Genomic DNA, 27,458 nt, shown 5'->3' with positions numbered 1-27,458 from the left:
CTTTACCTTTGGCTATGCAGAGACTAGGTACTTTCTATATCACCTTGAAGCAGAGCAAGGGAAGATTAGATCCTGCCTTGGAAAAGCAATGTAGTGGGTAGAAGTGAGTATCAAATTATTATCCTTTAAAACACAGGTTAGACCTGAGTGATGCATTTGCTGCGCTTTTGTAGGATACTATTTGCTTACAGTTGTGCTTGAAAGCACAATCTGTAAAAAAACACAAAACGCAAGGAAACCTGCCAAGTAGAAACTCGCTGTAGAGAAAAATAACAGTGTTATATCCTGTGACTATTCTCCCCTTGAAAATTCATTTTTAATTTAATTTACAGTAAGTGAACACAGACTTTTCCACATGCTACCTTTCCTCTCTTTTAAATTGCTACTTCTGAAATGACAATGTAAAAGCCATTTGCTGTACACAAAATGGCCCATAAAATTTTCATTGCTGCTATTTCAAAAATGGTAAAAGTATTATTCATAGAAAAGAAAAAATAATCTGCTGTGCCTGCATATAAAAACTCTACAGGTTGGTCAACACTTACTTTTTAGTACAGCTTGGTAGCAATGTCTGTGGATTATGAAAAAACCAGAACAATGCTCATTTTGCCAAGAATTTACCACTCATTAATCTCACTAAATTATTTAGAAGGTAAATTTACAATCCAATCATGAGTTCCTGAGAAAACGCATGTAGATGCATCATTTATTTTTTTATCTCCTAGTCTCAAAGTCTTAAGCTATTAAACCATTTTCAGAAAGCTTGGCATTAGCAAGAACAAAACCAGTCACTTGATATGCAAACATTAACTTTTCTACTTTACACCACTTCAGGCAACAACTATGTCATAGTCCATAAACCAAGCACAGTATAGTCATAGTAGTAAATGAAGAGCAGATCTTTACATAAAACCAGAGAATATGAACTTGCAAACATTTTATATTACAAAAGAAGTATTATCCCATCAAAGTGATGTTGGTGCCACTTTTAACAAAAGGCTGAAACCATGAAGGGAAGAATAACCAGTATTCATACCTGCCTAGTGGGTAAAAGAGGATTAAGAAGAAAAAGAATTTATTCGGATCTCATTTTTTATTTTTTTTAATACTACATTTGTGCAATCCTTTCCAGATACTATGAGTCCATTTTCAAAATAAATGGAAAATATGCCTTTTTTATTTTTTTCATTTGGGGAGAAAAACATTAATTGTACACTTCATTGATGCTGCTACTAAAACCAAAGTGACTCTTGAAGAGGTTACACCTCAGCAAGCTAACCTTGCAAAGAGAGTTGCACAGAAGGTTGGAAATTTGGTGGTTGCTTTCTGAAGTGACCATTACAACACAATATAAAGAGGCTTCCCTTCCTGAAAAATGACAAGTTAGCATCTTATATAATTTTCTCCGGCATTCATCAGGAACAAATTGCACTAAAATCAGGAATATGCTATTCTGAGAGGCTGCAACCATAGGGCAGAACAAATGATAAGAACAAAGGCAAAGGAAGGGCAAAGGCCAGATCTAAAGCCTGACTCATGCTGCAGGAGGTTGATTTAAAAAAAGACTTGCAATTCTGCCTGTCTTTGCTCCCGTGAGTCACAAGGCACAGGCCATAACTGCCAAGAAACAATGAGCATACAATGAAATAAGGCTTGAAAAGGAGTCAAGTATTTCACTTCTAATCAACTGGAATGATATAATGCATCCTATTCAGTGAGCCACTTTTGCCTTCGAGTTGCACAAAGAAAAAAGTTAAAGAATGGAGATGAGAAGAGACATACAGATAGATTAATTATGAGAATCCAGTTATGAAAATGATACACCACAAAATTCTGTATGTGATTATGATCCTGGTGCAAGAAAAACATCAATTCCATTTTCTGACCAGATGGATGACAAATATTCAAAAAATATGTATGCTTGTCCTGGTGAAGCAATAGCCTTTTACTCAATGTACAGAATGATTCCTTGCATATTGTGTAAATTTATATTGTACCAACAATAAGCAGAGTATTTCAGACCAGCTGAAGAATTAAGAATTTGGACATAAAATTCCACAGAAATCAAAGATTATGGTGTTTTAACTGCTTTTTGCAAACAGAGCTGGTGTATAGATCCATACACCACTTTTCAGCATCCCTTATTTCACCACAATGCAGTACTAGAAAATAGTCTTCACCTCCTCAGTAGTGCATCACGTTTAAATGCGAGGTCTGAGAACTGCAAGTGTCAAGACTGAGTCAAAAATAAAGCCAGTAGCATTTACACCTCTTCTAATTCACATCACACAGAAAATCTGTGATCTGCCTACTGAGAAGAAAATCCTCCCATTTTCAGGTGCACAGAAATGCCCTTCCTTAAAGGCTGATGTTACCCAATCAGTAAGAGAAGATAGTGAAATTTCTATGCACTATCAGAGTGGATTAGAGCCAGTGCCTTGTAAAGTAGGTGTCTGAAATTTTCCTGTAAGACTCTGTTCCTCAAATCTATGTATCATTGGCTATTTTCCACTGAATGCAGCATATTTCTTACAGGATCTGCCCCACATACAATGATATATAATTTCCTCTAGATTAATTTCCCAGGTAATAGCGAATATGAAAGAACTCAAATTATATTTCCAGATGTCTCTGCGTTTACAATGCTGATATCTACACTTTGCCCACAATAGAAAAAAAAAGTGAAACAACACAGAAAAAAAAAATTGAATTTAACAGATAATAAAAACCTAAATCATACCATTTGCTTTAAAAAGCATCCTGTCTCATTTGAATTTATATTCACAATATTTTACATATAGAAACTCAGATATTCACTGACTGCCACACTATCATGATATATATTGCCTGCACACTAGTCACTATGAAAATAACTTTTTCTTCAGTTAGCATTGTTCCAACCACGTATTAGCCATTAAGAAACACTTCATTAACTATGCTTTAATAAATATCTAAATTTCAAATAATGAATTTGCATAAAAATATATATAAATTATATATCTACAATACAGATTTTAGTATTTACTAGCAAAATCTGAATTTATTTACTTACGTAATTAACTAATTACTTCTGTTTGTAATTAAAAATTGAACTTTTATACCTATTGCCTACAGCAGCCTTGGCATACCTGGAGGGATAATAACCTCTCCAGGACTTATAAGTTTTGGTGTCAGGGAAGATGAATGTTGAATAGGAAAGATTTGAAAAGGCTGCATTTTTTTAAAAAAAGGAAAGAATAAATATGAAGATTGTTGAAGGTATTCAAACCGTATTAGGATTTCATATCTATGCTCCTGTGATTTTTCCTTCTGCTGTCAGAACACTGCAATCAATACATGCTCGAACTTCACTAGCTTCCCTTGACTAACTTCAGAGAAAAGCATCCCAGAAAAGAATTAAGTAAAACTGAGCAAACTATTAAAATGTGAAAATAATCCTCACTTCACTTTCAGCACGCAGTGTCAGTGCTCTGTTTGGCTACTAATATTCCAGCTAGCTCTCAGCAAAAAAACACCTTCTGCTGGGCTCTGCAGGTATGATCCACACCCCTAAGTCTAGTGTCAGCTGGAATGACTCCCTATCTTCAAGTAAATGACACATTGCATGGCCAAGGGGCTGCAGTGTGGATGAATGGACTGCCACTAACTGCTGGGTGCACAGTGCTTGCAAAGGCACCAGTGTAGCTCTGTAGTGCACCAGGAGTTCACCCATACACAAAAACTCCTTCAGTTTTGCAGGAAAATGTTCCACGTGGTGTGGGGCTGATCAAAGAAAAACATAATGAGAAATAAGGAAGACAATAAAGCTGACAGATAATTTATACTGAGAAGCAGAGTAACTAGGTGATAATGGAGAACTAACGACTGGAGAGTTTTAAGTACCTCAGAAATCTCAAAAAGCATTTTGGTCTCAGTCATCTGTGCTTGTAAGGGACAACAATTTACTTTTGATTATGAAGATTATGGTCACTAGATATCCTGACTCATGCAAAACCTCTTCAAATAGAACTTCACACTTAGGATAATACCCAGCTGATTCATTTCAGCTGAACATCCACAGTGATGCTACAATATTACTGTTTGGAATAAAAGCAGCACTCTTTGAAAGATAATGCTTAACAAAATGCTGTGTACCAAACTTGTCCATGTAGCACAGTTCCATCTGCCTTACTTTATAAAAGGTGATTTTAAAAGACGGCAAAATAATTTCCCTGCATAAATCACCCATAACTGCAACAAGAAAACTGATTCAGGACGAAAATTTTATATAAGTTTTACTTAAGTAGAAGCCTTAATTTTTCTAATTTTTAACACTATTTTTAAATTAAAAGACTCATTATTCTGTTCTAATTTTTAATCTGCCACCTGTTATGGATTTACTAGCAACAAATAAATGAAATTATAAAGTTAAATAGGCTGCTTTTCCAACATTCAGCTTTTGAATCAAAGTTGCATCTTGGGAGGTATCATAGGAAAACCTGTTTCTGGCAAAGGCCTGTGCAATTTTTAAGACAATTTAAGCTTAGATAGCTGAAACCTAAAATACCAAGAAAATGTAATTTTTTCACTTCATATCCCTTTATAAATATCAAAGCAGAGAAGATCACTAGACAGATGTAGAGAAAAAACTTTAATAATTATATACAATTTATAAACACAATGCACCAACTTTTTCAAAAACGATTAAAAAACTAATTGCCTGAATGAAACAGAAATGCACTCCCAAGTTTAGTAGCAGCTTCTTTAACCCTGTTCCAAATTCAAAAGTTCCCTGAATAGAAGAAACTAAGAAAAGCAACAAAAAAAAAAAAAACTGCCCAAAGCATGCAGATCTAAAGAACATGTAAATCCTGGCCTCTGAGCATCATTAGCTTTATTGGCAAATTTTCTGGCAATCCATTAAGTGAGCCACTGCAGTGCGAGTAGCAATGGAGGAGTCAATAACTTCAGAGACATTTTTGTTGTGCAGAAATATGTCCTTCATTTTATGGATTGCTCTGCTGCGTTTTTATTTTCATTTAGAACTTGAGATAGTATAATACTAAACACTGCTGAAGGTGATAACAAGGTTAATGAAGGTCAAATGTCTGCAGGTCAGCAGTGAATCAAGTGTAAGTCCTGCATAATGTAGAAATGCAAATATAGAAGTTTAGAGAATGTTAAGTGCTCACAAACTGATGTGAAAATGTGGCAAAATATGACAAACTATGAAGGATACTGTTCCCTTGACTTAAGTCAATATCGTATGAAACTGCCAGATGGTATATTTCATTTGTAAGAACACTTCCCAAATTCTCCCTCTCTATACGCTATTTTATATAACAAAATACTGCAACTGTAATGACAGAATAGTGGATAAAGAAACAGATTTTCAGCCACCCAACCATTAATTCTGAAATGTCACATGAACAGGAAGGTCAAAACTTAACAGATTCACAGAATATTCTGAGATGGAAGGACCCACTAGGATCAGGTGCAACTCTCAGGTTGCCCATACAGGGACCAAACCCACAACCTCGGTGTTACCAGCAGCAGGCTCTGATCAACTGCTTTTCTCATATTGATACCTGGAGCTCTAAAGCACCACAAGTCATCTTACCTAATGCCAATGAGGTTTGCACCTCTGAGGTGACGGCCAAGCAGTGCATGCAAACAACCATATTAATGAAACTTCCCCTTTTGGGTGTGGAATTATAACAAGAATGAAAAATCTTCATCAAATTCTCTCTTGACTTTTCTTAGTTTCATATACATAAAGTGGAGTGAAAGAATTGCCAAAAGATTACTGGAAGGATACAAACGATCCAGTTTAAACAAACCTCCAGTCTCAAGTGAGTACATAAGTTCCATCAGAGCCCTTTGATATTCTGAAAAAACAGACACAAAAGAACTTTCTCAAGTCTCATATGGAATTCTTAACTTCTAATCTTTCTAGTGAAAGCCCAACTATCTTTGCATCAGTTTATATCAATTCCAGTCTCAATAGGATTTGCTTTTGATTAATTCAGTCTTGCAAAAAAGTCAGGAGGAACTCAGATATGAAGTTTGGGGTTTTTAATTACTTAAACTGAATAATGCATCTTTTCTTAATTCCACACAAGCCCAGACTCACGCACCACAGAGCACACTAGACAACTGGTGCTGAATTAATGAGAACTACACGGACATTGCAGTACATTTGGTCCAGGACTTAGAAGATAAAATAGTTCTTTTAAGCAGTGTTATGGAAATTAGAAATACAAAGTGAGCTAAAGATCAAAAACACTAACAAGAAATCATATAACCTAGGTTAAAAATGCCAAAATATAAACTGTCATGTTCTAGATATAAGGACTTCTAGTTTTGGATTTATGCAGATATCAATTACATTAATTATAAAGTTGCTTGTAAACAACAAGCATTCAGAATTCAAAGCTGGGAAGATCCCACACAGCAACAAACTTACTCAGATTCAAAATGTCTAAAAAAATCAGTCAAAAAAATCAATGACAGATGCTATCAGAGGAATAACTACGGATAATGTAAAAAGACTAGACTCAATGCCTACAGGGAACTATACATATTAATATACCATCTAGGAGACAAGAAATGAAATTTTATTTTCAACTGGTCTTTCAGCTGACATAAGACAAGAAACAGTTAAATTAAAAAAAACAAAACCAATATAATCTCCCATATTGCCATTAAAGAAAGCATGCAGGTTAGGTACATGCTGTAGATAGCTCAAGAAAATTTGGTAATCATCTGACTGATGATAATGTGACATTTTTAACTGCCCTTCATTCAAGTAAACACAAATGCCAGAAGACAGAATAAATAATTATGGGTTCCCTCAGCAGTTTGAGGGAATGGGTTCTCTCCCTTTACAGTATTATTCCTCATTCTATCAAAGATAAAACTCAACAGTCTGAGTAGCCTTCATTTAAGCAGAAGAACAAAACTACAGAACCAGAAAGACTACTGAAACTATTAGAGAATCCAAGGGCAGTCATAAAGTACTTAAACTGATAATAAAAAGCAAGATAAAAGGAAAATAGTCTGTTTTTTCACATAACATCCAGTGATTGAGAACATATTTTAACAGGACAGAAAAGAATATGGAGAGAAGAAAATTATATAATGTCTTTTAAAAAGAGCAAAATGTTTGGCTACTAAAGGAAATTGCAGTGATTTATTTTTCAGCATAAATCTTTTATACTTGCTATTACTATCCTGTTATTATCCTAGAGGGGAGTATGACTGAATTGAATATGAGCAGAGTTAAAATTGGTTATTATAAACTAAGAATTTATCAATCAATCTACATCAAAATAGCATTTATAGTGTTTCTTAATCACTAAATTTGGCCGACTATGATCTTCAGCATTTATGGATTGATGTCCAGAAAAAACATGACATAGAACACCAAGCAATAATGGCAACAGATAATCTGGCTACATCAGTTAATGTAAAGTCCAGCTGCTTACGTTCCTTTGTATGAAATACACATAAAAATAGTTTGGCTTACAGTATGGTACCTGAAAAACATTAATATACGTTTACAAGTTCTAAATATTATAACCCTGAAAGAATACTAAGAGTGTTTCACTGAAGGGAGGGTTGATTATATGACAAGGAAATCTTACTAGGAATTCAAATTTAGGTCACTTAAATTTATATACTAATTACGTTTACTGTCCATTAAAAAAAAAGGCCAATCCAAAATAGTATTTTTTTTTCACTTTAAAAACAGCAGATTTCAAAAAGAATAAAACATTTATGAAATATGTTAACCAACCCCAGACCTCCTGAACTGCAAAGACATTTTAATTGTAGCGTTGCATGACTAGAAACATGGTGGACATTTCAGTAATGACAGAGAAAAAGCAGAAGTTTCCCATACATATTTTATTTCATAACTTAGAAAAAGCCAATCATGTAATAATTGCACACCTGCCTTCCTAATGTGACTAAGGAGATTAAGGAGAATGCAAATAAACACATCTGTTAAGGCAGACTTTTCTAAGTCATCATGTCTGGGTAACTTGCATCCAGTAGTTATTAAAACTGTGAGCTACTGTCCTGTTCAGGCAAGTCTGGCACATATAGTTTATAGAAGTTTCAGAAAAAAGTTCATGTTATTTGCATAAGCTTAAAATAAATAACCATGAGCCTGTTAATTAATCTCAGACAAAACAAAGAACTCTACTACAAAGTAATTAAGTAATCAATCTAAGTAATTATATTTAAGTATACATTTAGAAAAGCATCATATGCCATTTTCTTTTCCATTAAATGACATGTTTGAGTGACAGATCTATAAATACTGGTGTAATTTACTCAGCATTGCCATGGCACTCATTAAATGGACTAAACCCCAGGGAGTCTTAAAATGTATCTGGCATGTCTTCCCCGGGAGTCTTGTCAGGAATGTGTTCTTGACCTTAAGTTATTTAATATTTCTATTAATATTCTGCCTAATAATATTAAGCAATGATACCAGAGGATGAAATGCTTGATAATGAAGACAGTAAGTTTGTGACAAGTAGGGCTTGGAATTGTGTAAAGAAAGCAGGATGGCAACAAACTATATGCATTTGTTTGTAGATAACATTTGCTCCTATTTAACTATAAATTTAGGACTGGATTACTTATTTTCTTCCACTTGCTCAGTCAGGTTAGAGATGAAAGAAGTCAAATTAGTCCATCCAGCCTGGCAAATACAGTAGGAAGCACTTTTTAAAGCTATATGATTGTTATCATCTGTGATACTAAGTTTCAACAGCTTCTCAAAATTCAGAAACTATGACTACTTTTGGGCTAAGCCTGCCACTCATTCACATATGAAAAAATCAATATACCCTCCTGCCTATCGCCCTTCCCCATCAGAGCAGAATAGAAATCAGAATGTTTTTAGGGTCATTTTTGTGTGCAATGTTAAGTAATACTCACAGGGACAGACTGGGAACAGTTGATTTAAATTATCCTGTTTGCTTTGAGTTTACAGAGGCAGGGAAGCAAGAACAGTTTCTAAGCATGTCAGATGACAGACACTAATGACACTTGAAACTAGTGCTGTCCCTGTGCTTCTGCTCTGCTCCAGTGCATTTTGGATACTCATTTGACTTCTCATCAGTGGAGGACACAGGAGAAGAGTATCCTCACAAATGAATGCAATAATATCCATAAAAATCTGCCATGGATTTAGTTAAATATATACTTGTCACGAGGTTACCTCCTGGTCTTAATATTGTAGAAACTCAAATACCTGCTGGGAAGTAAGTATTACTTTAACTGGGGCCCTACCAAAATATACATCCTCTGTGAAACCCGAAATGATTAAGGTGCCTAGATAAAAGCAAAAATATTGTCTTCAATACAATGAAAATGTGATATAGTCAATACCATGACAGATTACTGACAAATCACCAAGCATACTGACCGTTCAAAATTATTTTCATTAAATTCGTTGATACCTGTTTGAAGGCATTTGAAATGCAGAAAGAAATGTTACCATATATAAAAGCAGTACACATGCACATATACATAAAATTCTTCTAGGAAATTTTAGAGAATTTGGTTTCCATTATATATAAAATAATGCATAATGTAAGTAAAGTGACCAAAAAATATATCAAAGCTGCATAAAAGAAGCTAGTCTTTAAGAAATACTGTAGAATTTGGATGTGCATTCAAAGACTCCACCAATAGATGGCAGAAATGCACAACACATCCCAATAAAGTCATTGCAAATGACTGCAAATTTAAGGCGCTGAAAGGGAGCTTTGCCACTTGTAGATGCACCAAAATCCAGTAAATGATTGCAAAGTCAAAGTGGTATCTCTACAACCCAGTTATCAGAGTTATCTTTGCATCAGTGTAACTAAATTCCATTAAACTATCTAAGTTTTCCAAAAGGAATTAAATGTTCTACAGATTCAAATATGATTTCAGGCTAAGCTGTTCTATAGAGATTATGGCAAGAAAGCCTTCAGGGCATTAAAACAAATGTTGTTTTTATACACAGATTTTTAACTAAAGCTTTCTGTCGAAGAACACTTGCTGGATAGGTAGAAGGCTTCACTTTAACTATCTTAAGACACATCTGATTTTTTTCTCCAAAGTTATTTGTCTCCACGGTGGGAAACCAACTTCATTCTCTGATCCACCAAGAAAGCTGAATTTCCACCAGAGTTGTTGAAAACACTTTTCTTAGACCAGGCATTGATACTGAAACCACAAGCCTCATCCAAAATTCATTGACAAGTCTGTAACAGGACCTGGACAGAATTCGAGCAAACACTGGAAAAAAAGATCCCCTTCCCAAACTGCACTAATCACCACCTGAAAAGATTTGTGCTCTCTACATTGCATGTGTCTATATTTGCATCTGTTGTCTGTCTTCATTTGCCCACTATACATCCCAAATTATTTTCTGAAAATAAAAAAAGTACAGCATCAGCAGCAACCTAGACTAAAAGGGATGTCAGGGAATAAGGATGAAGAAAAAAATGTGCCTGATAATAGATTATACAAAGAATCACAGTTTCTATCACTTGGTGTTCTGCACAGTAGAACAGACGAAGCATACAGTCAGGAAAATGAACTAAGATTGTTTAAAAGATCTTTTTTAACTTTAATTTCTGTGATTCAATAACGAGACACTATCAAATTCCTACATTATGTTGTATTAATATCTTTGCATTAATATCACAGTCTAAGACTGATTGTTCCTCATTCACATATTCTTGCAAACGTGAAGCCAACATCATATTTCTTATGTTAAATCTCCAACAGTACAATCTTGTCAAGGCAATTTGATCCAATAGTCAGCTCATAAAATCAATATTTTCTTTTTCATAAACATACAAGTACACAAGAAAAGATATTTCAGTTATTTGAATGGCCTTTGCTATCACAGAAGATAGAATAACAGTTTTAAGTGGTGTGTAAAGTGTTGTTAAGTCTTTACTGAATAAAACTGGAAGACATTTACTTGTTGCAGAACTCTCCAATTTTTCAGACTACAAGCTATCCAAAAGAAAAAAGTTCTCAATCTGAAGCTTAGATAGGATACTCAGATTATGACAACTTTGTAGTAAAAAAGAAAAAAAAAATCACCATGCATTATTTCTCCCCGGCAAATTCTTTTCTGTCCAACAACCCTTATAGCCCACCTTCACTTAGACTATAAACAAAATGTACAAACTCAGCACTGGAATAATTTGGCTGAAATTCACTGTCAAAATTACCTGTCAATCATTCTCTCCACTCTGTAGAACCCTGCACCTGGAGACTTGTCCTACCACTATCAGAGAGTTTCTTGTATAGAGTTATGCAAGCAACACATATGATTTTATAAAGTTGAACTGTAGTTTATGAGCAAGCATCTATACAAAATGCTACTGTATGCAAAACAGTGTTGGAAAAATGTCATGGGGATCTAGATGAAAATAAACTTCCAAAAACACACTGATGTTCATATCTGTACAGTTTTCAAGTCAGAACATAAATTTTTATACAGCATGATAATGCACTGTATATCACTGAATAACTGCAGATTTATTAAAATTTTCTTTCCTATCTGTACTTCCCCCAAACTTTCAATTACATGTAGCTTTTTCCATGTGCCAAATGCATTCTTTTCGTGTGCTTCCTTTTCTTATTCTGTCCTGTGCAAGCAAAAATGATACCATAGAAACCCTTCCTGAAGGATTTACCAAATCTAAAAATTTGGTATTTTGCAGGTTTGAAGTGCTGTTTTGCCTTCAGCTTTACTTTACACATTGATCATAACGACATTCCTAGAAACCTTTAGAAAAAGCATAATATAATCTGTCTTTCAATACCAAATGTTGTCTGCAAACTGGAATCTAGGTGGAAGACTACATTTGAAACAACATTTGTTATGAATGCTGGTAGAAAATTTAATTCATGTACAGCATTTCAAGATGCAAAAATGTATCTTATGAACAGCTAAATACAAAAGAGTAGCAGGGAAAGGAGAAGGCCTCACATACTAAGAGTTACATATTAGGCAAATGATGGCATTTCTGAACTAGCATAAGAACAGAAAAAATCCACTGGCTTTCCACTACAGTACATGAGCAAATGTACATTCAGAGCACGTCCTCTGCTATGCTTCACATCTTTCTGTAAGCACTTACTGCTCCAAAGGCAAAGTTTATTATTTATTTAGGATAGTTTGGTTTCTTTAAAATACTTCTCAAACTGTGGGTCTATACTTCTACTAATCAGTTAGTTAAACCAGGACAGCTCTTGTAGAATTGGGCATTCAGAGAGCCACACTGGGGACTCTGATTCTGCCAACTACTTCAATGAACTCATTACAGCTGACTGACGTGAATCAATAATGAAATAAACTGGAAAGACCCTGATGCACAATGCATTCCAGATGGTGCTTTTTATTTCGGCACCTAAATGATCTTGAAACTGAAGCATACAAAGGAAACCTGATAATCATTAAGAAATTCTTCAAATGTGCCAATGTTGAATCATTTTCACGTTGCCTAACCTTAAGTACTCTCTATTTACTTGACTCACTCTAAGGCAAACCTCCCTGCTAATCCTACCTACACATGGGGACAGCTTGTGCAAAACCCACGACTTATATGTTCTGAATCTCCCTAAACAGAAGGATATATTTCTCAATTACAATATTCATATAAAAGAAAAAGGCAAATTAGGCATCTAACCTGAAACTAAATCATATGGTCTAAACACCCTTCCTTCCCCCCTACTCACACACTCAGTCCTACCACTGTATTACCTACAAGGTATGGACAAAGTATTTGAGCTCTACAGACAATACATTTGGCCATCTCTTTCAAAGGTTTAAGGGAATACACAGTCTTCATTAATACACTTCAATATATTTACTTGAAAATTCTTTCATCAGAGCACCTCAAAATACCTTGCTGGTTTAAATTAAAGCTATGTTAGGAATCTAAACAATTCACATTTTTTAATTAGTGAATGATTTTACTAAGGATGATTTATCTAAAATGAAAACCCCTCTGGAAGCAGGTGCAAAGCTAAAACATTGTAAATGTGTTACTCTTAAGATGACTACATTAAAAAACATCAGTTTTTTGCCTCAGCAGGTGATAAATGTCTCAGGAGGATTCCATGAGGAAACAGGTAAAGTGTGGCTATAAACAAGAAATCAAGATAAAGTGTAGTTGGTGTAATTAAGAGATATGGAAATCATTTCAACCCTATGAGTGCTTAACTCTTCCTGAAAACTGACATAAAACTTATACAATCTATGCAGCAGAAACTGCTAAATGTGCAAATGCTCTCATTATCCCTGTCGGTACTGTTAGTGGGATTGCTGTGTCACCATGAGTCAGTCAATTACGCAGTCACTTTCATGAAGGGTATTCATTCCAAATAATTATCTCTGCCTCATTTCCCAGAGTTTCTAGTCTTGATACTTTCTCATTTCATATTCCTTTTCAATGGATTCTGTGATTCTATTTATTCTGTCAGATAGCCTTCATCTCCAAGGATTTCAATCTCAAAGTTTTGGGGAAACTCTGACGCACCACATACAAGAGTGAAGATGTATCCCTTTAATTCACATAATGCAAGGAATCTGAGATTAAGTTCTACCTAGAATTCAGCAATTTTCTTTCAAGGATAAGCACGTTTTTTAGTTACATACCTTCTTTTTAATTTTATTTCTTCTCATAATATGTAATTGTATGACATTTTCTCTTTCAGAAAGCCGTACTTAGTTTTTCATGTATGACAGAAGAGATATGTAATAAAGAGAGTAATCATATGAGGATGTGTAGTGATCTTTTCTGGCTGTTTTACTGCTTTCTTCCATGGCATACTAATAACCATTGATATAGTTATATGACCTTTACTGTGGTTCTAAGTTTATTGATCTCTTCCCATAAAACAAAAATTCAGCAATAATATTTGTATCTTTGCACTTTCATATGAAGATGAAAACATTATAAGACTAGAAAAGACCCTCTGCTTTATTTTCATTTCCATATAAAACATTTAAGATAACTATTCTCTTCAGTTTTCAGGGAGAATGAATGCCTGTATTTCTGGAGTAATGAATTGCCAAACTGAGGTTTCATATGTTGTCTAAGGACATGCTATTCACAAAATATGCCATTTCTAGGAAGTTTTCTCTGAATAAAAAAATTACAACATTCTACCCTCATTTTTCCTAATGAAAGAGCATGTAACACTGGTAGAAGAAACTCCATTTGGCACAATATGGACGTTTTTTTAATTGAGTGTCCTCTCTATTTCATTTTGTATTCCCTTTTACATGTGGCATACCTTTTCTAATGCATTCCTAGCAGTCCAACAAAAATATTAATTGTCTAAATGCATCTCCCAAATCAGTCGCTTCAGTGGACTTAAAATTTAGCCACATTGGCTCAAAAAAATGAAATGAGAATCTATTGATTTCACTATTGACAATGATTCATGGCCATCCAGTTGAGTGAATGAATGACCTAGATCACCTGTTCAGATTGCAAGCTGAGACAAATCAAATTCATGGTTAGATAAAGGCAGGATCATGTTACATGGTACTTCCAAAATGGAGTCCTTCACCACTTCGAGTAGGAGATTATATCAACGAGTTGAAAATAAAACAGATATAGTACAGTGTTTTTTCTGACAAAATCCACCTTTCTGCTTAAATTCACTTCAAAAACACTTTGGTAACATTCTTCTATTTTTCACAATGACACAAGACGAAGAAATTCTCCACCAAAATGTGCAAAGTTACAGTAATTTTATAACAAGTATTTTAAAGGTGAAACTATTGTACTTACCAAGCCAACTTCTGTTTAAATATACTGACACAAACACTGGAGGGACCGTGAAGAAATCTACCACCGAGTTAACTTCTAGCCAAAACCATAGCTTGTCATTGGCTGCTATAAACTGGAAAGAAAAAAAGAGAGGGGAAGAGATGAAAGAATCAGATTACTCTCATGCTGATTGCAGGTATCTGCTCTAAAATATTAAACTCAAATGTTGTGTAGTAACTGATGTATCAGGTCAGTCCAGACAAAACATGTCTCACTGGAAAGAAGTCTGTAATGTGCATTTCCTGATAATCACACTGAGGTTAAAATGAAAGGTCTAACTAAAGAGATAGATCAGTCTGTGTGATCAGTTGTAATGTCTGTGTTAAAAATATTTTTTCCACCTTTATTGACAATGTATCAGTAACATCAGAAAAACGTAGGCAATCATAAAGCATTTCAAACTACATCACCTTTGTTCTAGCACACCAAATATGCTGGTAGTTGTCGTATTTGCTGCTCATAGATTTCTAAATACAGAGTGGTTTAAAAAGAGTCCCATTATTGTCTGTCCAGAGGAGATCAACAGGATGACTCCTACAAGGCATAGTTTGGGAGTGCAGCAGTAATTCAGTCTTTTGAATTGAACCATGGATGTGGTCATTTCTCTCTCCTGAATACAAAATCAGCCCAGTGAAGCTTAATCATAGTTAGAACTTTCCTATGTGCTTAAATAAGGTCAAACTACTCTTCACATTTGATTTAATAATTAAAAAGTAATGAAAACATTTGCTTTATATAAATGTATTTATATTAAATGTACATATACAAATAAAGGGAAAAACCCCAGTGTACCATGAAGATATTTAATGGAGCAGTTCTAAGTCTTAAAACTCTGACTTACACATTTCAAAACAATGCTCATATTTTTTGTGTTAAAGAAGATATTGTGTTTCTTTCAAAGAAAATACAATCTCTATTTCAATCACCATGAACAAAAGCTGTATTCCCTCCCTGCCTCTTGCTACCACACACTACTTACACGCAAGCCGAAGTAGAGTAGGAAGAACACATTGAAAGCCATGTCGATCTGTAATGTGAAATCTTTGTAGAAATTCTGGCAGGATTCTATTGGGCTATTTGAAAGACAAAGAAATCAGAATAAATTGTCAGTATATGAGTTTCTACTCTGCTGAGAATTGTATGCATTTCATTAAAGACCTTGATCCAGAAATCGTGTTTCTGTTTTCCAGTCGTTTACAAGATACAAGCAAGCATTTCAAAGGAATTATTTCATTCATTCAGTTAGTCATTCATACAGTGTTTATATTTACCTGTTCAGGTAATATTTGAGAATTAACATGCAGATACCTTTAGGAGAGGACAAGCAGGAGAATACCTGAGGATTGCTTAACCCCACATTAACCCTTAAAGAACTGACTTCTTTCTAAAGGAGACACACCTATGATACTTTAGGAAGAAACCTAACAAGCACACAGGTACAGTGAAACATTACATGCTTTTAATTCATGTCATAATATAAAACCTTTACAAAAAATAGTTGCTTAGGAATACATTACCCATTAGCAACCTGGAGTACTTAGTCTTGTAGAATCCCTTATTTATAAGAAGTTGATTGGATTTTTTTTCTTTTTCTCACTTCTTTTTTTTTGTATGGCTATTTAATGTACTTTATGTACAGTACTATGAACTGAGTAGAAAAGCAGCATAGCCCACTGGTAAAATTAAATAACAAAATAAATTGAAGAATTTGAAGCAGTACTCTAAGGGTTAATTTCTGCATGCAGGCTAATTAAAATACCCTTGTGTGAATCAGGCAGCCATTGCAAATTTTAGCTTATTATTCTATGCTCTATTTGACAGTGGGACAGATCCAAAGCTTACTCTATACAAACTGGTACTTTATAAGTGTACTTTTATCTAAGGAAGGTGGTAACTTCCTTAAGTATCATCAGTGATTTATTTGCGAGGTTTCTAAAACAGGTTGTTGAAGCCACAGTCCAATGTTGTAGTCATAGACCAAAGTGAAAATCATGTCCCAATATATGCTGATGTATATAGTATATATACATAATGTCCCACCATATATACATATATATACACACATATATTGCAAATGATCACGTGTTCATCACAACTGCAATAGAGGGAAACTAGAACGTAGATCATTTGAACATTTGGAGCCCTAGAAAACATCTTTTTAGAAAAGCAAGAATTTGTTGGCTTTCTAGATCAAATAAATCACTGAACATGAATATAATACCAGTTAGTATAGCAGTAGTTTTGCAAATATAATGCTAGATTGCTCGACAAGCAAGATTCTATGCGTTATGAATGTCAGTTACCTAACTTAAGGCATAAAGGAAATTACCTGGGCTACCAGGTCATTACACATGCAGCCAAATTTTCCATTCCTTGTATACATTTCAGGTCAAACAAGTTAATTACAGCATGCTATCTCCTGTCTCTAGATGCATGAATGTATACAGCAAAATCATCCTTGATGTACAATATTTTTTTATTTTAAGAAGCTTCAGTGCTATAGGAAATTTTATTAAAATTGTTTTTAAAGGCTATTTGAAAAGACATTGACATTATGACACACTTCTGTTATAGTTCAAATAAAATTGATTTACAAGAGCAGGCAAAGGGAAGAGAAGCCAAATGTTAACATACAGGAGAGCAGACAATACCTCATACTTTACAAACACAGTTTTAGCTACAAAAACAGTGGATGTAATCTGAGAACCCAACTGGATCATTTTCTGTACAGCACTAACGAGAACGAAGGATTTTGTCAAAATAAGGTAGGCCACACACTGACAATGCACCCTACCAACAGGAAGGACAGAGGAACAGAATCAACAGCCTTGCACCAACCCTTAACGCCAGGTTAGGTTCCTGCAAAAGCTGGAGAAACTCACTGAAGCTAATGGAATTACAGAGGCTTATAACCAAGAGAGAGCAATTTTTAGTTAAGGTCAGCTAAGGCTGCAGATAAGAGCTCTGCGTTTGTGTCACTGTCCTTTACAAAAACCTACAAGATCTGACAAATGACCTAATGCATAATATACCTTCATTTGTTTGCAAAGCACTTAACACAACAGATGACAATTCTGATTTTTTACTTTTGTTCACCTAATACCAAAACTTCTGCTGGTCATATCCTTTAAACTTCCTTCATTTCAGAGATCATCCCTCTCTTTCGATGTTTAAGTTATACATTTCAAAGATAAACATGGCATCCTTTTTCTTTTATTTCAAATGGTCAGTAAAATACTACACCATTTAGACACAAATTGAGAGGACTGCCTGGAATCCACCCAAAGATACTGAGGGAACTGGTGGAAGTGCTCACCAAGCCAATTTCCATCATTTATCAGTACCTGGTTAACTGGAGAGGTCTCACCTCACTGGAAGTTAGGCAATATGACACCCATTAAGAAAGATCATAAAGAGGATTCATGCAACTACAGCCCTGTCAGCCTGACCTTGGTACTGGAGAAGGTCATGGGGCAGAACACCTTGAGTGCCAGCATAGAGCACACGTAGGACACCACAGGATCAGGTCCAGCCCATTTAGGTTTATGAAAGGCAGCACCACTCAACCAATCTGATCTCCTTCTGTGACAAGGTGCCTTGCTTGGTGGATGAGAGAAAGGCTGTGGAGGCTATCTAAACTTTAGTCAGGCTTTTTATACCATTTTCCACAGCATTCTACAGGAGAAGCTGGCTGCTCATAGCCTGGACTAGCTGGGTAAAAGACAGGCTGGATGGCTGAACTATGGTGTTCCCCAGGTCTCAGCTTTGGAGCCAGTGCTGTTTAATATCCTGATCTATGATCTGGTCAAGGCAATTGAGTGAGCAAGCTCACAGACGACACCAAGATGAATGGGAGTGTGGATCTGCTAGAGGGTAGGAAGGCTCTGCAGAGGGATCTGAACAGGCTGGATCCATGGGCTGAGGGCAGTTGCATGAGGTTCAACAAGGGGAATGCCTTGTCCTGCACTTGGGTCACAACAACCCCATGCAGTGCTACAGGCTTGCAGAAGAGCAGCTGTAAAGCTGTTCAGTGGAAAAGGACCTGAAGTTGCTGATCAGCAGCCAGCTCACTGTGAGCTAGTATGTGCCAAAGTGGCCAAGAGCATCTGGGCTTGTAACAGCAGCAGTGTGGGCAGCAGGAGCAGGGAAGGGACCATCCTGGTGTCCCTGGCACTGGTGGGGCCACCGCTCGAGGGCCGTGTCCAGCTCTGAGCTTCCCACTGGCCAGGGGCTGAGGCAAGCCCACAGAAGGGCAACAGCTGGGGAAGGCTCCAGGGCACAAAGGGGCTGAGAGTGCTGGGGCTGTTCAGCCTGGAGAAAAGCAGGCTCGGGAAGAACCTTACCAATCCCTAGGGGCAGGTTGTAGCAAGGTGGGAGCCGACCTCTTCTCACAAATACAAGGGACAGAACAAGAGCAAATGGCCTCAAGTTCTGCCAGGGGCAGGTTAGATTGGATATTAGGAAACAATTTTTCACTGAAACATGTCACACCTTGAAAGAGGCTGCCCAGGGAAGTGGTTGAGTCACCATCCCTGAAGGTATTTAAAATATGTATAACTGTGGCACTTAGAGACACGGTTTAGTGAAGAGCTTAAAGGTCATTTCTAAAATAAATGATTCTATGATTCTCCAGTATTTATAAGTACTTTGAAAGAGGATCTTTGATTATCTATACAATTTTACAACAAAACTAGTAGTTATAAAGTCCAATTGTACAGTTATAATAGGCATAAACTAAATGAGCAAGAGTGACTACAAGAGTGGTAAAAGAAAAATTCTATTTAATTTTATATATATGTGGCAAAATTTTGACAAGGTGCTCCCAACATCCTTAAAGCTATGTTGCATTCAACACTGAAACCAACATTGTGCATGGCACTTTTACCACAGAACATACCACTTGTCACTTCAATTCAAAAGAATTTACTGCTGTTTAAAGAACTATTTTTGTCACCAGTTTACATCATGTATTTATTATTCTTGCTTATTTCTGGTTGGCTTAAAACATATCTAATGCATCAAAATGTTTCTACTGGAATTATTCCTTGAACAGTCATAAAATGAGTGGGAGAGAGTAAAAAATCCTTTTTCATGTGTTCTGAAATTAATTGTTTCTGTGAGTATATTAATATGAAAGTTCCCACAGAAGCCTTCATATATTCCCAGGATTTTTGAAATTGCAACAGAGTTGAAATTAACTTGAGTGGTTTTTACTTATCATTTCACCTATTGATAGGAGCTGTAAAGTTCATTGCAAACCCCAGATGAAAGCCTTAGTATGAACTAAATAAATCTCTGTCACAGGGCAGTCTCTGCCATTATGAGCACACTGAAGTGAGGAGCAGCAGTTCTGTGTTCATGCAGACTTTACACCAGCTCTGCAATCACAGTGACAGCTAGCTGGATGATTTTCCATAGAATGTTCCCCACAATAATGGGAAAGCTTTTGTACACCTAAATCAGCATTTGAAATAACTATACAATATGCCATTTACAGTTCTCATTCTTCCTAGGTAAGGAAGTGGACTCTTATCTTTTTGGCACATCATGTCAGCCTGCTCCTAATGGTTTCTTGCCTTTTTTTTTTCTCTTACTTTCTAATGACAAGGCATGCGAAGACTAAGATGGATACCAATGCTTACCTTTGTATATTTTTTTTAAAGGCAAAACATTTATTTTAATACATATTAATCTAGCTGCATTGTCAAGTGTTTTGAAAATATGTATGTAAAACTTTCATAAGTCACCACAGAAAAAATTTACGTCTACTGCAACTTCAAGAAAGTACTGATGTTAATATCTTACTACAGCTGCTACGACTTCAGAACTTTAAAAAACTATTGAAAATTTTAGAAATTAAGAGAATTTTCTTAATTTACAATTTTAATTTCTGCAAATATGTTTTCTGAATGGTGGAGGAAAATCCATTACAGAATTATAATTCTTAGTATCAGTAAAATAAAATATAAAAAACTGATCATATGAAAAATCAGGAAGTCTTTATTTCCTGTATTCAGGACAGTTTTTAGACTACACAAGTCTACATTATATGAAAACACAGTAAAATCTGCACTTTCCATCAGAAGAAGTGTCCATTGATGAGAGTAGATTTTAAAATTAAATTATAGCTATGTACAGAAATACCAATTGATGCCACTAAAACATAAATAACATAAATAAATAAGAGAAATCACTCCATATTTAGAAGTTCATTAGTACTGCACCATTTGAAGACGTTCTACTCACTGTACTTTCAAATTATATTTCAATGCAATTAGTATGTATCAATTTGGGCATGTAAATTTTCTTTGTTCATAAAACTGCTTAACATGCTCTTTTTTTCATATTATTTTGTTTTACTGGAAGCTCCTCTTTAATATTGAATTCTCTCAAATTTACTTCTAGAGCAAACCAAATTTAATGAAGTTTAGAGTAAAAAATGAAATTTGGCACAAATTTGGTACAGCAGTGTCTGTTTATACTACTTTAATAGGTATTTTGAACAGTACAGAAAAAAAGAAAATTAAGTTGGTTATGGTTAGACTTTGTTTCAGTGATGTAGTACTAAAGTAAAACTAGAGAAAAGCCACATGTATCATTTAGTAAAAGCAATTTTCATTCAATGCAGAAGAGTTTGCTCTTTTACAGTTTAGTCACACAGCCCAGAAGGGAATAAGCAGTTAAAATCTTCTTTATTGAAACAGGCATGAACATATAGCAAAATAACACAGCTGCCTATCAAATATATACCTCAGGGAACAAATATCATAATTAAAACAAATCACCAAGATTTAGAATCAAAGATGTCAAATATCTTAAAAGGGACAGGGAGCATAACACACTTTTTCTTACTTCAAGTGGCTTCCATTTATTAACCCAGTGAGTCCCATAGTAAGAAAAAATTTATTTTCTTACAGTATCTGTATTTTATCTTCTAAATACAAGATGCTTGCTAAATGCATCTCAGTTTAGAAAGCCTTTCATTGACTCATAGCACCAATAAAGTTTTTGATGGCAAATATCTTCTAAATTACTTCACTCTCCCTTGACACGATGTGGCACACCACTGGGGAACTTTTGCTGCCAGCACTTTCATTTAGTCTGCAGGAAATGCAGGCAGAGTTAAGTTGGTTTCCTTCCCAAGGAGGAAGGACAGCCAGCTGGATCACTGGAACAAGGCACTGGCAAAGGCAAGGTGAAAACCCGCTTTGCTTGTAGGAGAAGTGCCGCATAATCTGCCCTAAGAACTGGGTCCGTGAAACTACGGGATCATGGCATCACTGCTTAGAGATATTCTTCTGAGGTTTTGTACACGTGGAGCTAGTGAGTGAAGGAGGAACAATCTCTTTCTCACCGAATTTTGTAGACAGTTATGGCCTGATAGCTGAGGATGATGTTGTAATCATTTCTTGTATTTATTTACATTTAAATGCTATTTGACCACTCAACCCCCTACATCTAAATTCTTAGCTTTTTTTCTTATACACAAAGAAAGAGGGTGAACTTTCTGCTCCCAAAGTGTTTAATTGTCAAATCCTGGAGCTTCTTGGGGCTTTGTCAAGTATTCTTCTTTTTGTTCTCAATTCTGACTCTCCTTTGCTTAATGGATTAAACTGTATTTGTCTTTCCACTCACAAAAACGCCTCAACTTCAGAATTGGATTAATTTATTTTTGATTACTCTGTTTTACTGTCTTTGTTTCCATCTCCATTCCTGCAGTCTACATGTGGCCTCTTCACTTTGATATGCACCTCTCACATTCCTTCTGAAAATACTTCAATGACCTTAGGCTCATACACACTAAGCTGTCTTTGAGAATTACAACAACAATTTTACTCATTTTAAAATTGCACATAGAATCCTCTTTGTGCAATTTTAAAATAAGCAAATTATAAATCTGATCAAAATAAAACTGTCAAATAATACGAAATAAAGCTATCTTCCAAGATTTCTTACACTGTATTTAATCTACATCTTAAAATTTGCAAGTACCCTTCTTTTCAGGAAAAAAAAAACAAGAACACTTTAAATGTCTGTCCTTACTTCCCTTTCCTAATTTCTATTACAACATTGTCTATTATTCTTTAAAATCTGACCGACCACAAGCTGGCATTAGAATATTGCCCTTCTATTTCTAACCTAATTAAACAAATGCAACATGACTCATCTGTTCTGCAAATGCCTTCTACAGCTAAGTCCTTCTATGCAAACTCCCTACCACACTGGGGAACCTTGACAAGCTCTGAGACTGATTTGGGGTAAAACTAACAGGTTTACTTTTCCTCCCTCAGAAAAGATTCCAGTATCAGAAGAAAACAAACAATAAAAAAACCAGATCAATCAGTATGAAATTGGTACAATTGTGTCCTTTAGTAAACAATTTTTCTCAGAAACAGAGATTCTTTTTTTTTTCTTTTGATTCTTTCACTTCTCGGCATCATGTCATAAAGAATGGGGCTTAAAAGTTTGTTGTTCTTATTTGCTTTGATTGAAATTTATTTAAAATTTAAAGATATATTTAAACGCTGTGACCGCAAAATTAATTCAGTTTAGAAACTAAGATAGAGATGGATTTCCAGTGTAAAAGAAAGAGAAGCTCCTAAGTTTAACTTCTCTCACATTAACATACAAAATTAAGAGGCAAATTTAGTTGTTACAACTGCAGAACAAAGGTCTGCTTTCCTGATGCCCATCTAACACTACCAAATTTACAGAGCTATTTGCAACTGGCAACACACCAAGTGACAGTCAAGCAACATTGCCAGTAGTTATTTTACCTAAATGAACTAATAAAACTTTGCAAAATTCAGCATCATGCCGTCAGTTTTCTTCTCTCTGTCTCAGGTTTTCCATTAATTTGAAGCACATCATGCTTCTTCACAGACTCCCTAGTAAAGCATAAGCACTAAAGCAAAATCAAATTGGGCTGAGCTAATTTCCTCAGCCAAAACACAAAAGTACGTACGATAACAAAAAACTTTTGCTTATAGTTTTATACTGAATTATTGGGATATACAGAAAAAAAATGCATTAAAATTGCTCACTCTAAAAAAAACCAATTTCCTCAGGATGTGTATATATTTACTACTGTCTGCAACATGTGTTTTCTAACTTTTCAAACAGAAGTCAAAGGAAAGTCCCTGAAGAACAGCTAAACACCCAGGAACTCAGCGTTAAAACAGGTGTAAGTGAATGGCCTAGAATCCTTCTCCATAACTTCCATGTTCTTTTAGTAGCATATAAAAGAGCAGGTACTTTCCTGCAAAACACATCAGTAAGATTTTCATCCTAAGATAACTTAATTTGAAAACGTTTGCTGAGAACCACATAGATAAGTAGAAAGAGTTTATAATTTCATTTTGTGTTATATTCCTTAATTGCTCATCATGAGCTGAGAACACTGGCAACTAAAAATAGTATGACATTACCTTGACAAAATCTCCCTGATGACAGATCAATTCTAGGAAAATGCACAACAATGCACAACAATGAACAACAATGCCTGGGACCACATTTTTAATTAAATTAAAAGGATTTAATTTTAATAAAAGAATTTTGTGTGAGACTACTAACATTCTAAAGAGAAAAATAGGAGTTTACTGTTTCAATGAACCTTTCTTCTTTGGACAAATTTTAATAAGCCACTTCAGTTTTATCTCTTATACTAATTGCATCATGAAAGGATCTGGTAAAGTTGATAATCTTGATAATGGCTCTTCTTCATAATGCTATCTTTCTATTAGTTCTTGTCTAATTGTTACCTAATAGTTTTTATCAAAGTCTATCCAGGAGTAATAAGTTGTTTTAGCCACTTAACCCAGAAAAGAGAAAATAACTGGTGACATGAAAATGCTAGCAAGTCATATGAATACTACTCCCTTTTCCCTGATGACATTGAATTAAAAAATGGAAATGAACAAAATTAGTGAGAAGTATATCAGCAGCATAAAACCTTTTCAATTATAACATACAGATAAACACTGGAATAGATTCTTTGGGGAGATGGTGAATCTCAGATTTTTAAAACAGTGAATATGTTTCAGCCTGGCTTATATGGACCACTTACAGTCCTTTTATTTGCATGAATCAACAGGATGATCTATATACGAGATATTTCTAAAATTTCCTCCTGTAGGAGAGCGCCTACAAACCATTGTACTCTTAGATATGACTGAATAAATTTATCTATAGCTACTCTTACCTTGCAGCAAAAGAAAGAGTGAATTCCTGAGATTCCTTTTTCTATTCCTGAGATTCCTTACTCTGTTTGCAGCTGCCATCTATTAAAATAACCCAACAGTGCTTTTCATATTTGCTACTTTCTTTAGACTGTTTTCATCAGTCCACCATCATCATGCATTTCCAGCTCCAACCACTCTTCCATCTCAGTGCCTGGCATTATTCTCTTCTGCTGATACTGTCATCCACTTTTAAAATTCTCCCTCATCTGACTGAATTATTTGAAAAAAATATATAGAATGAAAAAAAAATTAGTGTTCTCCATCTATCCTCTTTGACTACAAATTAATATTTTCTTTTGTATAACAGCAAAGAACTGAGCTCTAGTGTTGTTTGATATGCATAACTGATTCCTATAGATTATTTTGAATGTATTGTCTATACATTTCTTGCTAGCCTACATACTGTAAATTTGAAAAAAAAAAATGTTGTCCTATGAAATTTAGTCTAATTTCAACCATTCTAAGTGAAAATGACAAGAATACCAGATAAAACTGGAGTGTAAACATACTTAAGAATTCATTCATCTATCTGGCTTTTCTAGAATTCCCTCCTCTGATACTATGATGAAAAATATCTGGCTACTTTCTAGTTTTAGTGAGTAGAAATAACCTTCAGCATAAGGTATATTATTTGACTTTAACAACAGTGAATAATGTAAATAAGCAATGGAAGTCAGATGTATTGCAAAGTGGTAGAAAATTGACATTACATTACTGGATCAGCTTCTTTGGTCAGGCTATCTAATAGCATGATCCAAATGTCTTAGTAACTCTAGAAAAAACTATTCACATCGTGTTAGTAGTAATTATAAAGTAGTCCTAAAACACAGCTACACCAGGCAGGATATATTTTCTCCTATTTCAAATTAAGGCATAACATGAACCGTATCAATTCCTCCCTTTTGTGTAAAAATCTACACAAAACCAGAAGACATTTCTATTTTCCAAACAAATTTTCCTAATTTCAGACTCTCCCTATCGTTCTTCATGAGGCCCACTTAGCCCTACCCACCCCATCAATAAAAGGGTTCTTTAAAGCACCTTGCTCAGTTAATACCTAAGGTACATTTAGGGTACCCAGGTCATGCAGCCCAGCTGCTCCCCTTCCAAACTGTGAGACCTGCATATATCCTTGGAACCTGTCACAAGGGAGTTTGTGTTTGTGTACTTGTTACACTTTACTAGCAATACTGAACAGGTGACTTGAAGTAAAAAATCTTTCAACTACCAGGAGTAACAATTTAAGATCTTTGATTATACTCTGAGCATCACAGTATAGCTGTTTAAATTCCTCTTCCTTGAACCAATTCTGGGCATAATCAAGGCCACATTCACTCCTAGCATACATTAACACTTAGAACAATCCCTTCTACCAGTTTCCCTTTTTTATTTTTTTAACCTAGACCCCTGAAGAGTCTTTATTGCATATACCTTTTTTGAGTGAAACATATTACACAGCCCCTCTACCGTGGTTTAATTTCCACATCTATGTAACTGCAATCTAGTAAATTTTCCTTCTTAGAAAAGCTTGTCTCACAGCTGTTGCAGCTGTGGGACCTGATTATTTACCACCACTGTCTTAAGTGCAATTACCATATTCTTACAGAAAAATGCTGACTCTAGGAAAGACTCACTCAATACCCACATTTACTTTGCAAAAGAATAGGAGAAGTTTAAACAAAGAAGAAATTAAGAAAATACTTAAACTTTTCAGAAAAAATTTGCCTGAAGCCTGAGTGACAGTCTCACCCAGTGGTTTTTATAAATGAGAAAGGCAAGGACCTTTTTAGGCAGATTAATGACACTATGCCTTTCTTTTTCAGCAGTAACTTTATCTCCATTAACAAATGGAATAAGAAATTGCCTACAGCTGTAGCAGTTGCTCAAATCAATTATCAGAAGCCTGATATAAAAGTACTTTACATCAATATAAGAAGAGGATTATAGCAGTATTAAAAATTAATATATAGTGGCCTTTTTTCCCTAACACCTCTCAAAATGGTTGGCACTGTAACATCCATCACCTCTTTATCCTGGCTGCTGTGCATGAGAGAACAGGCGTGTAGCTAAGCTTACACACTGAGCTGCTGGCAAGTCAAAAGGACTGCTATAATAACACCATTTGTACTGAGAGCAGGAAGATCTTCCCGTTTCCTCTAAGTAATTCTAAACAATACACATTCTTAGGGAAGCACAGTATCATCACGTGGGCGGCATGCAAAGAGTTGTACAAATTATTTCCCTTTTGTACTACTTCGAATATATATTGTACATTTTCATTAAGTTACCTGCTTAAAAGTACACACTAAGAGCATATTTTCATTTTATATCTACCCATTTTCTATGACCATTTTTCAAATTCAAAACA

At 35.1% G+C, this 27,458-nt stretch overlaps 1 protein-coding gene across 27 annotated transcripts in view; it reads right to left on the bottom strand.

The window, feature by feature from the left end:
* The window catches only part of KCNMA1 (potassium calcium-activated channel subfamily M alpha 1), a 433,224-nt gene that overhangs the window by 168,130 nt on the left and 237,636 nt on the right, over positions 1-27,458 (bottom strand). For all 27 annotated transcript variants that reach the window (XM_088168919.1, XM_088168925.1, XM_088168927.1 and 24 more), the window contains 2 exons: positions 15,829-15,922; positions 14,811-14,922 (listed from right to left, as the gene is read on the bottom strand). In XM_088168919.1, the coding sequence (XP_088025045.1) occupies positions 14,811-14,922; positions 15,829-15,922 (206 nt within the window). The remainder of the gene's footprint in view (positions 1-14,810; positions 14,923-15,828; positions 15,923-27,458) is intronic.

The sequence above is a fragment of the Sturnus vulgaris genome, chromosome 8 (assembly GCF_052056855.1).
Source record: "Sturnus vulgaris isolate bStuVul1 chromosome 8, bStuVul1.hap1, whole genome shotgun sequence".
In the NCBI taxonomy this organism is placed as follows: domain Eukaryota; kingdom Metazoa; phylum Chordata; class Aves; order Passeriformes; family Sturnidae; genus Sturnus; species Sturnus vulgaris.
Note: the sequence above shows the minus strand (reverse complement) of the source record. Positions and strands in the feature narration are given on the sequence as shown.